This window comes from Protopterus annectens, chromosome 1.part1 (assembly GCF_019279795.1).
Source record: "Protopterus annectens isolate FY-2018-M chromosome 1.part1, PAN1.0, whole genome shotgun sequence".
Taxonomy (NCBI): Eukaryota; Metazoa; Chordata; order Ceratodontiformes; family Protopteridae; genus Protopterus; species Protopterus annectens.
Window position 1 is genome coordinate 821,777,723 of NC_056726.1, and position 12,764 is coordinate 821,790,486.

Sequence of the window (12,764 nt, forward strand, 5' to 3'; positions counted from 1 at the left end):
GCACAAAATACACTGAACCGACCGATATAGCCAACATCCTGGCAGACAGGTTCAGTGCAAACTTCATCCCCCTCTCACCCCCAAAAGGGCCCATAACTATACCAGAAGAATGTAGTGCCCCTGAAATCACAGACACTCAGGTTAAAACAGCCCTCTCCAAAGCCAAAATCACAGCATCAATGGGACCGGACACGAGCTCAAAGATGAATTAACCCCTCACCTAAACACACTGTTTAAACTCAGCCTCTCCACAGGCTACGTGCCCACAGAGTTGCGCACAGCAACGGTTATTCCACTCCACAAAGGTGGAGCCACAATGGACCCTGGGAACTATCGCCCTATAAGCCTGACTAGCCTGGTCTGCAAAGCTATGGAGTGCATCATCATGGATCTCATTAACAGAGACATTGGAAACCTCCAAACACTGGACCCTACCCAGTTCTGCTTTGCTAAGGGCAGATCATGCCTCCAAAATCTGGTGGACTTCTTTGAGACAGTTACCAAGGCTATAGACGAGGGAAAGGTGGTCCACACAGCCTACCTAGACCTCGCAAAGGCCTTCGACACCATTCCCCACTCAGGTATTATAGACAAGCTCACCAGCCTGAACATAAACCCCTACGTCACGAGATGGGTTGCCAACTGGCTCACGGACAGAACCCACATGGTAAGAGATGCAGGAGCTAGGTCGAACTCTAAACCGGTTACAAGTGGTGTTCCCCAGGGCTCAGTCCTAGGACCCCTCCTGTTCGGCATATACTTCTCAGAGGTACAGGCAAGCACAGGAGGACTATGTCTGACCATGTTCGTAGACGACTGCAAACTAGGGGCTATAATTGACATTCCGGCTGACACAGACATCCTCCAAAATGGTCTCACTGAGACAGATACCTGGTGTCAAAACCATGGCCTCAAGCTAAATGCCAAAATGTGCACAGTCATCCCCTTTGGAAAAAACAAAAAAGTACACAAACTACCACATAGGTGGTAGCCCTCTAAATACTGAAGATGTAATAAGGGATCTGGGGACCCAAGTAGATAGTAACCTCTCCTTTGATAATCACATTGCCAAAGTGGTTAGAAAATCCTTTTATGTGGCCCACCTAATCACAAAAGGGTTTGCATCCAGATCGAAAGAGGTCTATGCATTACTCATCAGACCCATCATAGAGTACAATGCCCCATTTGGGATGTACCTTACAAGACGCCTGCAACAACTGGAAAGACCACAGAAGTACCTCACCAAGAGGATCACTGGCCTCAAGCAGATGCCCTATGCAGCTCTACTGAAGAAACTCCAGCTGTACTCGGTTGCATACCATCTACTCAGAGGTGATCTCTGCCTGACATACAAGGCCTTGTCCAACCCAGAATTGATGGACATGCTCCACCTAAAGAAAACCATATCCCTTTGAGCCACACACTCCAGGGATCTAAACCTCACCACAACAATAAATAGGACGCGCTGGAGGGATAGATTCCTGTCCCAGAGACTTCCCATGCTCTGGAACAAGATTCCAGTCTACATTAGGCAGAGCTCCTCACTAACCCTCTTCAAGAAAAACCTTGACGAGTGGATGGGAAACAAAGTTTACCCCAGGGATCACTTCAATGGCTCTGCTGGACAGAGGCACAGGGAACTAATCTAAGGGGGCGGCGAAAGCCAATGTATTCTGGCTAGGCTTATAAATGCCTTCAGGCAGATAGCCTAGTACCTACCTATGAACCTATAATAACTGAACACATTTCTGCTTCTTACACTATTCCTGCACGGACATCTGCTGCTTGCTGAATTGTTAATTCACCTAATTTGCATGTTTTTTTACCAGCAAATTAGGTAATTAGCATTAGGCAGTGGTGTCCGTGCAGGAATAGTGCAGGAGCCCTTTGCTGAATCGCTCGGTGGCCATGTTCCATGCAGCAGCTGCTGCACTATTCCTGCACTCCGTGTAGGGTTTAATGAATCCCAGGGAATAAAATACATTTTCAAAAAGAATCTGCCTGGTAAACAGGAAATGGAGAGATAATCCAAGGGGCTCCAGACAAGTGGTTGTGTGACTGGAAAATTCAGTGCGTTTATCCCCACTAAGAATACAGCCCCACACAAAAAAAAATTCTGGCAGAGGCAGAATGACTGGGGGTTTATCTGTTATAAGTCTGCAGTGATAGACACTTATGAATGTATGCAACATACACAAGAGCCAGACTTTAGCAAATGGCAAAGGTAAAGACTGCCCCTGCCAAATACATTATAATAACTAAATTTACATTGCATTTCTCCCCATGCTGTTTATTTACACAGCAAAAGTGCATCAGAACTCTGCACTTTCAGAAGGCCCAGAGAACTGCTTCAGCACCTCCAATAGGTTACCAACCAGCCCTATTTGGAAAAAAAGGAAGAATATGCTGGGTCCAGATCAGTAACTGAAAAGCAAGTCACCTGTCTTTTACTGAAGACAACGTCAGAATTCTCTGCACTGGAAATACTTGGCAGCTGTTAGAAAGATGGCCCTAACAGACCCAAACTCAGCAGCTGTGGGTGAAGAAGCTCATTAGCAGCCTGTAGCTCTAATCCTCTATACGATGTTTGATCGACAGCAACTTGGCAGAGAATGACACCCAGTGAGAAATGCAGTGTCTGACAGATGACAGTGTGATGAGAATTATCTTGTTGACCACACATGTAAAAAGGCTGTGTGAGCTGAAGTCCTGCTGAAGGGAGGTTTTGTTCCCCATAGAAGCCCCACTTTCAAATTCTGCTAAAAACGTTTAGTTTTCAACCAGTGAAGAATTTGAAGAAAAAAACATGATCAGACCACCAAGACCACCATCTGAGCAATGCTATCAGTTTTAAACCCAGTCCTCTGTGCTGTTTCAGCTACCACTAATCTGTCCTATTAGAGCACTGTAGTTTAATAACTGTCAAAATCAAGTCTCACAGATGTGCACACTAGTGTATGAAACGCTGATACTCTTCCAGAATGGAGCTGCCAACAACATACTAAACCTCAAGAGATTACACACCTCATCAATAAACCACAAGATTAAACAGCATTGCTCTTGACATTTCTTTACATTATATGAAAAAAACAACAAAATAAAACATTAAAAGCCTCTGGACCTTAAAATAGGTACCCTGTCATCTTGCACAAACTATGTAACAAACCAAGACACTGGACTTTTTGCCTGTCTGAATGTTTCACTACACAACCCAAGTGCAGTATAAACACAGACACTTCAGACAGCAGTTTTGTGTTTCACTTGTAACTATGTTCATTTAAATACTACAGAAATTGAGAACTCTACCCGACAACGAAAATTACCAGTAAACTTAACACTTCACCTTTGTGTATTTTAGCACAGCAGACAGTTTATGCTATTTTTTGTTGTCTGCTCTCATGGTTTACCATCCCATAAGAACTTCCTCTGTGTTCAAAAATATTTAATAACTAGTTAAATAATCAATAAATACATAAGCAAATATATTTAATGAAATAGCTAAATAAATATGCAAACATTCTGTTTCTGCTTTTTGTTGGGCAGTTCCCTGTAAAAGAGTGCCTCACTGGGAGGTACCAATCATATGTCACAAGTGCCAATGCTGCAACCGAGCCAGACCCTTGCCTGAAGTTCACAGCCTTATGAACTAGACATTTGTATTTGGCATAGAGTGTTATGTATTTAGATTAAAAAGATTTAGCTGGTTACATACTTTGTTAACCAGAAGTGTAATCGCATCTCTGACATTACAGCTTGAGCTTGACATGCTGCATTATCCACTATATGCTTATTACATTTCCCTTTTCATTCCACCCTTCTGTGGGAGCTTTCTAAAAGCAAGTAACTAACTACAGACATACCTGTAACTTAGTGAAAATATCTACACACTCAGACATAAACGTAAATTCATGCATACATACCTGTACATCTATTCACTTAAGGGAAACAAGGTTTTTAAATACAGATATAGAAATACCTGTAACTTCATATGGTAAACAGCTATGTGTAAGGTATTCTAGAGTTCCTGAAGAGTGTATGCACGTGTTAAAGTAAGTTGACATTTGTGTATGTCACGTTTGAATGCAAATGTACTTCACAGACTATTGTTATATACATAGCAATATACATGTCTCAATGTATTTTTATTAAGCTTGCATTAGCAGGTACACTAGAGTGCAGACATTTGTTTCTGGCTACAGAACTGTACACAGTAACTTACCTCCTCATACTTTCTGTCTGCCTCTTCTGCAATGTGTTTGGCCTCTTTTAGCTGCATCTCCTGAATTTCCATTTTCTCTTCATCCTTCATGGCTCTGTTCTCAATGACCTTTATGCCTCTGAAGAGGAAGCAGTAAATACAAATTACTACATGGTATCACCATTGCCTTTTTATTGCATCTCTAACAGTACTAATCCAGCCAACTGCTATTATTCTCTAAGATAACACCCCCCATCAAGAACTGACTTATAAAAGCCAGAATTGTCTCTTCAGAAAGTACAGCTGCCTACACTTACCATAACTACAGAAGTTAGAGTACATTCACTGTTGCAGTCATCACACTTGGGTTATCCTGCCAGGGGTAGCCTTCAGCCGGCCCGAATACCAGAGGCTTAGTATTTCTGTGCCAGTTGCTGTCACTCCAGGACTGACATCAGGTCGTCAGTGGTATAAAATCAGGCAGCCAACACCATTACATCAGTTTTTCTTGTCCCAAATGTCAGGAGCCTTCAAATAGGGAGCTAGGTTATGGTGGAAGAACGCCACCAGTAGAAAGTAAACACCAAAAATCCCTGTAAGGAGTGAGGAAGAGAGAAAGAGAGAGAGACAAGGGGGATGGAGGGTGGGAAAAGTACAGTTTTGTACCTACCATAAATGTAGATGTCCGAACAGGATAGCATCTGCAGTCCTTACAAATGGGTTGTCCTGTCGTCAGGCAGCGCTTCGGTCGGCCGGATTCCAAAGTCTGGGTCTGGCCTCGGCTGGTGTCGCACTTCACCCGACGTCATCACTGCTGGTCTTCGGGTATAAAGGCATCAGCCAACGCCATTTTCCTCAGTGTTTCTTGCCCCAGATGCCAGTTGCCCTCTTGGAAAGCTAAATTTTTGGATAAATGCCAATGTTTCCAAAAGGTAGAAGGCAAACACAAAAAATAGTCATGTATGTACATATATACAAACAAATACACCATAAGAAATCCCCCCCCCAGCTAGCTATTAGGTGGGCAAACACCCTAGGAATACCACAGAGGGGAAGGAGGGTGGGTAATCCTGACTGCAGATGCTATCCTGTTCGGACATCTACATTTATGGTAGGTACAAAACTGTACTGTGTCCTTCAAGGATGCATCTGCAGTCCTTACAAATGGGTAGAATACCATAGCCAAACTAGGGGAGGAGGAAGAAGAAATTATGGTGTAGTTAGGATCCCTTGCAAAACAGCAGTGGCAAACCCTGCTCGGGATCTAGAGTATAGAGGTAAGTTATAATGCTTGGCAAATGTATGCACGGAGGTCCAAGTAGCAGCCTCTATAATGTCCTTGGTAGCCACTCCTCGTAAGAAAGCTGTGGTAGTGGCTGTAGCCCTTGTAGAATGAGGCCTTATGTTCTGTGGAATTTGCTTTCCATGGTAGGAGTAACAGAATCTTATGCAATTTCCTATCCACTTGGAGATTGTCTGTTTTGAAATTGCTTTTCCTTCCCTTCCTGTTGCATATGCTACTAGAAGCTGGTCAGTTTTTCTATTGCCCTTGGTTCTGTCCAGGTAGTAGCGCAACTGTCTATGTACATCCAAGGTATGCATCAGTCTTTCCCCCCTGTTCTGTGGATTGGGAAAGAAGGTAGGTAGGTGGATTGCCTGGTTTAGAGACTCTCTGGATACCACCTTAGGCATAAATGTAGGATTAGTTCTCATGGACACTCTATCTTGATGGAAGATTAGGAAGGGTTGTACTGCCATTAAAGCCTGTAGTTCCGAAACCCTTCTTGCTGAAGTAATTGCCAGCAGGAAAGCAGTTTTCCAGGATAGGTGTTGTAGATCTGCTGTTGCTGCTGGTTCGAATGGAGGGAGTGTCAATTTTTCTAGCATAAAGTTCAAGTCCCATGCTGGTAATGGTGGTTTCCTTGGAGGTTTTACATTCTTGGTTCCCCTTAGAAACTGCCTGAGTAGAGGATGTGAGAAGACAGGGGGATCGAAGCTGTATTCTACAGAAATAGCTGATGCATGTATCTTGATGGAGGAATAGGACAGGCCTGTATGGAGAAGCTCTGCCAAATACTCCAGGATGTTGGCAATATCTACCTTTGACACATCTTTCCCTCTTTCAGTACTCCAAATGACAAACCTTTTCCATTTTCCTGCATAGTTCCTTCTTGTTGAAGGTCTGCGGGCCTCAAGGATAATGTCTTTAACCCTTTGGGATAAATCTGGGTTAGTTGCTCTTATGTAATGTTCCAGGCAGCCAGTTGCAGAGTTTTCAGGTTTGGATGCAGGATGTTGTAGTCGCTCTGAGTTAACATCAAAGGAATCAGGGGTAGTGTCCACGTTTCCCCCCCGAGACATGCTCCTCAGCAATGGATACCAATGTTGTCTTGGCCAATTTGGAGCTATCAGAATTATCCTTGGGCGTTCCTCTTTGATTTTCAGTAGTACCTTGTGCATCAAAGGAAGAGGTGGAAATGCATATGCTGTCAGGCCTTTCCAACTGAAGGATAGAGAGTCCACCTTCCAAGCAAGTGGGTGGTATGTCCTTGTGCAGAATTTCTTGAGCTGGTGATTGAGTGGGGATGTGAATAGGTCTATTTGTGGCATTCCCCATTTCTTTGTGATGGCCTTGAAGATGTCCGGGTGTAGCATCCATTCGTGAGCATCCGAGGTAGTTCTGCTTAACATGTCTGCTAGGATGTTTTCTTTTCCCGGTACAAATATTGCCTGTAACTGAATGTTGTAGCTCAGAGCCATATTCCATAGGTCCAGAGCCATCAGGCATAGGGGGTATGAATGAGTGCCTCCCTGTTTGTTGATGTACCACATATGACTGTGGTGTTGTCTGTCCTTAGCATCAATTGGCCTTCTTTGAGGAATGGTCTGAAATTCTGGATTGCTAGTTTTACTGCCAGCATTTCTTTTTGATTTATGTGCAGGTGCAGCTGATCTGGAGTCCATAAGCCTTGAATGCACTTGTCCAGCATGTGGGCCCCCCAACCGAGGTCTGAGGCGTCCGTTGTGATGGTTTGGCTTGTTTGAATGTTGTGGAAGGACAAACCTGGGTTTGACTGGCATGCCTGAGCCCACCATAGGAACTCTTGTTTCAGGCATGGGATTAGTGGTATTTCGGTTTCTAAGCTGTGCCTGTGTTGAGACCATAAATTCTTTAGGTACCACTGTAGCTTTCTCATATGCAGTCTGGCATGGGGGACCAGGATTATGCAGGATGCCATGAAGCCTAAGGCCTGCAGTACTTTCCTTGCTGTTAGTTTGTTCTGTTTTGTTAATGCCAAGAAGTAAAGAGGAAGTTGTTCTTGTTTTTCTGCAGTTAGGAATGCCATCTGTTTTACTGTGTCCAATTCTGCACCCAAGAATGTTCTTGTTTGGGATGGTATCAGTCTTGACTTTTTTAAATTGACTGTGTATCCCAGGGCTTGTAGTAAGCAAATGACTCTTTGTAAATCTTGTGTCAGCTTGCTTTTGTTGTCCGCTTGTATCAGGCAGTCGTCCAGGTATGGATAAATTTGGATTCCCTGAAGCCTGCAATGAGCGATTACTGATGCCAGGCATTTCGTGAACACTCTGGGCGCAGTAGATAAGCCAAAGGGCAATGCTGAGAATTGATAATGCTCTGATCCTGCAAGAAATCTGAGGTATCTTCTGCAATTTGGTCGTATGGGGCCGTGCAGGTATGCCTCCTTGAGATCTAGAGTTACCAGCCAATACTCCTTGCCCAGCATGGGAAGAAGTTGCTGTAGGGTCAGCATTTTGAATTTTGGAACAATGATGAATGTGTTTAAAGCGGACAGGTCGAGAATAGGTCTCCAACTTTTCTCTTTTCTTGGTACTAGGAAGAGTCTGGAGTAAAATCCCTTGCCCTGTTCTGTAGGTGGTACCCTTTCCACAGCTCTCATCTTTGTTAATTGAGCTATTTGTTTTAGAGCTTCTGTCTTTTGATTTGGTGGTAGGTTTGGCATTCCTCTTTTTACTGGTAAGGTGTGGAAATGAAACCTGTAGCCTTGGTCTATAGTTTGCAAAATCCAGTTGTCTCTTGTGATATAGTGCCAGTTTTTTGAAAATAAGGCTAACTTTCCGCCTAAGGGTGCTGCTATTTGTTCCCTGGTAGGCGGTGTTAGAACCAAGTCACTGTGATTGTCCTGTTGCAGTGGTAGTGGTTGTATCTGTGCCTCGTTGATTATTGCCTTGCCACTGGCGTCCCCTGTAGGCACCTCCTCTGGATTGATTTCTGCCTCTGGAACGTCTATTCTTGCCTCTCTGGGATTTAGAGGAGTCTGGAAAGGACCAATTTTTGGAAGGCCAGTTCCTGCTAAACCTTGGGGGCTGAACCTGTAAGAAATCTTTAACTGTTTGTACAGATTTTGCCTTCTCTTCCATTTTCTTCATTACTTGTTGGGCAGGAGAACCAAAAAGACTGACCTTGTCCATAGGAGCATCTAATAGCTTTGCTTTAACATGATCAGGCAAGACCTGTTCTTTCAACCATGCATGCCTTCTTATAACTGTGCCAGTCATGGCTGATCTAAATGAAGCCTCCAGTGCATCATAGCCACATTTTAAAGAATGGTTACTAACCTGCTGAATGTTATTCACCATTTCTAGAACATATTTCTTATCTAAGGAATCATCAGGGGACAGTTTCTTAGTTAACTGATCAAGCATAAACTCTTGGTATTGGATCATATGAAACTGACAGTTCAAAGCTCTAGCTGAGAGAGTAGCAGAGGTGTATACTTTTTTACCCCATCTCTCTAAGGACCTGGATTCCCTTTCAGAAGGGAGAGGGTTTTTCGCTGAGGTCGAACTACTGCCTTAGGCCCCTGGGAGATAGTCTCAGGATCTGCAAGAGGAGCCTTTGCAAGAGGAGCCTTGTATAAGTGGTGATGAGTGTCCGGTACCCTGTAAAACCTATCGGGCTTAGCAGGGGCTGGAGGTAAAGTATCAGGAGCAGTGCAAGCATCATTAAATGCATCATCCACAACAGGAAGAACTGGAGGTATAGCTAAGGGCCTATGTTGCGGTAAGTGTAAAAAGGTCCTAAGCCTTTTTCTTGAATCTGAGAAATCTTGTCCCTGCCATTGGAATTGCTCTCTCATGGCATGTAAGGTTTCCCCAAAGGAAAATTCCTCTGGTGGAGAGGCAGAAGGAATAGATTCTTCAGCATCGGAATCTTCATAGGTAGAAAAAGGAGCCTCTGGATGGTCTGTATTGTCTGTATCATCAGAAGAGTCATCTGAGGACACTGGCTCAGGGGGCTCTGCTCTAGGTCTCTTTCTGGAGGTTGAGAGGCCCTGTCTGGGTGAGATTGGGATCCCCTTATTAAAGAGATGAGATCCTCTGCCAGAGTAAGCATTTGGGAACTGGAACTGGGCCTGTGAGAGGGGGGCTTAACAGGCACAGACTTAGCAGTTTTGGCTGCTTTAGCCCTGGCAAAGGCCTTTATAGACATGGCTGCAGGAGGCCTAGCAGCACCACGTGCTGGGGTAGAGACATCCAAAGGGATGGTGTCCGATAATTCTAGAGAAACCACATTAGTAGGCAAAACTTCAGAGGCCGATTCAACTAGGGTAGAAGGGGCCTCGGTAGTAGTCATGGATTCGGCTGCAGATTGACCCGTTTGCTCGGTTTCGGCCGAAACCGAGACACTCGCGGTTTGCTTAACAGTGGTTTCGGCCGAAACCGCGGACAGCGAGTGTCGGTCCTTTTCTTTGCGTTTCTTAGCAATTTGAGTAGTCGGCATAATGTACGCAAAATCTGAGCCGAAAAACTGTTCAGCAAACTCCGACAGACGCCTAAGCGTTCGTCGGTTGAAGGAAGCACAGGCTAAACAAGCTGCTACGTCGTGGTCTGGGCCTAAACAAGGTAAGCAGTAAGAGTGGAAATCTTTATGAGGTATTTGTTTCCCACAAGTTAAACAGTTATTCACTTTTTCTGACATCGGCTGAGGCAAGAAAGAGTCCCCAACGGGGTACTTAGCTTTTTAGAAGTCTTCGAAGTAGTATTCGGTAGTAGTAATCTCTGGATCTGACCGACCGGCACTTGCGAACAGCTTCTGCTTCGGGTGCCACGCGGCAAGAAAGACTGAGGAAAATGGCGTCGGCTGATGCCTTTATACCCGAAGACCAGCAGTGATGACGTCGGGTGAAGTGCGACACCAGCCGAGGCCAGACCCAGACTTTGGAATCCGGCCGACCGAAGGGCTGCCTGATGACAGGACAACCCATTTGTAAGGACTGCAGATGCATCCTTGAAGGACATCCAGGACTGCAACAGTGAATACACTCTAACATCTACATTTATGGCAAGTGTACACAACTGTACTATGTTCTTCGTGTTTCACTATTGCAGTCATCACACTTGGGTTTATTCCCAAAGCTGAAGTAAAGGGTGGAGGCAGTCAAGAAGAGTTGGGGCTGGCTAGGATGCCATGCAAGACTGTGGTTGCAAAGCCCACCCTGGATTTGGAGAAGATAAGCAGGTGGTAATGCTTGGTGAAGGTATGAACAGAACTCCATGTTGCAGCCTCCAGGATGTCTCTGGTAGGGACCCCAATGAGAAAAAAGTACAGTTTTGTACCTACCATAAATGTAGATGTTCGAGTGCTAATACAGCTGCAGTCATAACAGATGGGTTCTCCTGCCGTCAGGTGGGTCCACGGTTGGACGAATTCCAAAGTCTAGGTCCGGCATCAGTTGTCGTCGCTTCTTCCCTGACATCAGTGCGACAGGGGTATAAAAGAACCAGCCGACGCCATTTTCCTCAGTTTTTCTTGCCCCAGATGTCAGGTGCCCCCAGAAGGAAGGCAATACATAAATTTATGTAATAATGCAGTGCAATATAATTAAAATACAGTAGTTGCAAGCAAATACACCATAAATGAATACCCCAATCAGGTTGTATGAGGAGGTGTTAGCCAACAGGCCTGTCCCAAGAGGGGAAGGAGGGAGGGAAACCTGGACTGCAGCTGTATTAGCACTCCAACATCTACATTTATGGTAGGTACAAAACTGTACTATGTTCATCGTGCATACAGCTGCAGTCATAACATATGGGTAGAATCCCAAAGCAAAGAAAGGGGTGGTAGGCACTAGGTGGAACTAGGAGGAGCCAGGATGCCCTGCAAGACTGCAGTGGCAAAGCCTGCTCTAGTTTTGGAGTATAATGGTAGGTAGTAGTGCTTGAAGAAGGTATGCACAGAACTCCAAGTGGCTGCTTCCAAAATATCTTTGGTAGGAACTCCTCTGAGGAAAGCTGCAGAGGTAGCTGTGGCCCTTGTGGAATGAGATCTGATGTCTGTAGGTACAGTTTTGCCATGAAAAGAATAGCAAAAACGTATGCAGTGGGCTATCCATTTTGAGATTGTCTGTTTGGAAATTGGCTTTCCTTGAGCTCCTATAGCATAGGACACAAAGAGCTGTTCGGATTTTCTGAAAGGCTTTGTTCTGTCCAAATAATAACACAGTTGTCTGTGGATGTCCAAGGAATGTAGTAATCTCTCCCCTTTGTTTTGAGGATTAGGATAAAAGGTAGGTAAGTGTATGGCCTGATTCAAAGCTACCCTGGATACCACTTTTGGCATAAAGGACGGATTGGTTCATAAGGAGACTCTGTCCTGATGGAAGATGATAAAAGGCTGCACAGCCATAAGAGCTTGTAGTTCTGAAACTCTATGAGCTGAGGTAATAGCCAGAAGGAAAGCTGTTTTCCAGGACAAGTATTGCAAATCTGATGAGGCAGCTGGCTCAAAGGGAGGCAAGGTCAGTTTTTCCAGAATGAAATTGAGATCCCAAGCAGGTATTGGTTGTTTCCTTGGGGGTTTTAGATTCTTAGCCCCTCTGAGGAACTGTCTTAAGAGAGGGTGAGAGAATAAAGGTGGATCAGTGTTGTATTCTGCAGAAATGGCTGAGGCATGGATTTTGATGGAGGAGAATGAAAGTCCACTGCTTAGCAGCTCAGCTAGATACTGTAGTATTTGAGGTAAATTCAGTTTTCCAGGATCCTGGCCCTTTTTCTCATTCCAAACACAAAACCGTTTCCATTTTGCGGAGTAAGCTTTTCTAGTTGACGGCCTTCTGACTTCCAAAATGACATCCTGCACCTCCTTGGAGAGTAGGGTCTGCTGTGATGCTAAGGAATCTTCCATGCGGCTAGATTGAGTGTTTTTAACTGGCTGTGAAGAGTTTTGAAGCTGTGCTGAGTCAGGAGAAGAGGCATTAGAGGCAGGGTCCATGGTGGGGAATGCGTCGGGCTCCTCAGGAGTGGGTACCAGTGTTGTCTTGGCCAGTCTGGAGCAATGAGAATCATCTTTGGTCTGTCTGCTCTGGTTTTCAATAGAACTTTGGGCAGCAGAGGAATAGGTGGGAAGGCATAAACTGTCATTGATGTCCAACTGAAAGAGAGAGCGTCCACTCTCCAGGCCTTTGGATGGAAAATCCTTGAGCAGAATTTTGTTAACTGGTGATTTTTGTGGGAGGCAAAGAGGTCTAAGTCTGGCCTTCCCCATGCTTGGATTATCTCTGTAAAAACTTTTGGATGTAACTTC

General features: G+C 44.7%; 1 protein-coding gene across 10 annotated transcripts in view; it reads right to left on the reverse strand.

Annotated features, from left to right (window-relative positions):
* TPM2 (tropomyosin 2) overlaps window positions 1-12,764 on the reverse strand; it is a 762,558-nt gene that overhangs the window by 423,625 nt on the left and 326,169 nt on the right. For all 10 annotated transcript variants that reach the window (XM_044078451.1, XM_044078461.1, XM_044078488.1 and 7 more), the window contains one exon: window positions 4,220-4,337. In XM_044078451.1, coding sequence (XP_043934386.1) covers window positions 4,220-4,337 — 118 coding nt within the window. The remainder of the gene's footprint in view (window positions 1-4,219; window positions 4,338-12,764) is intronic.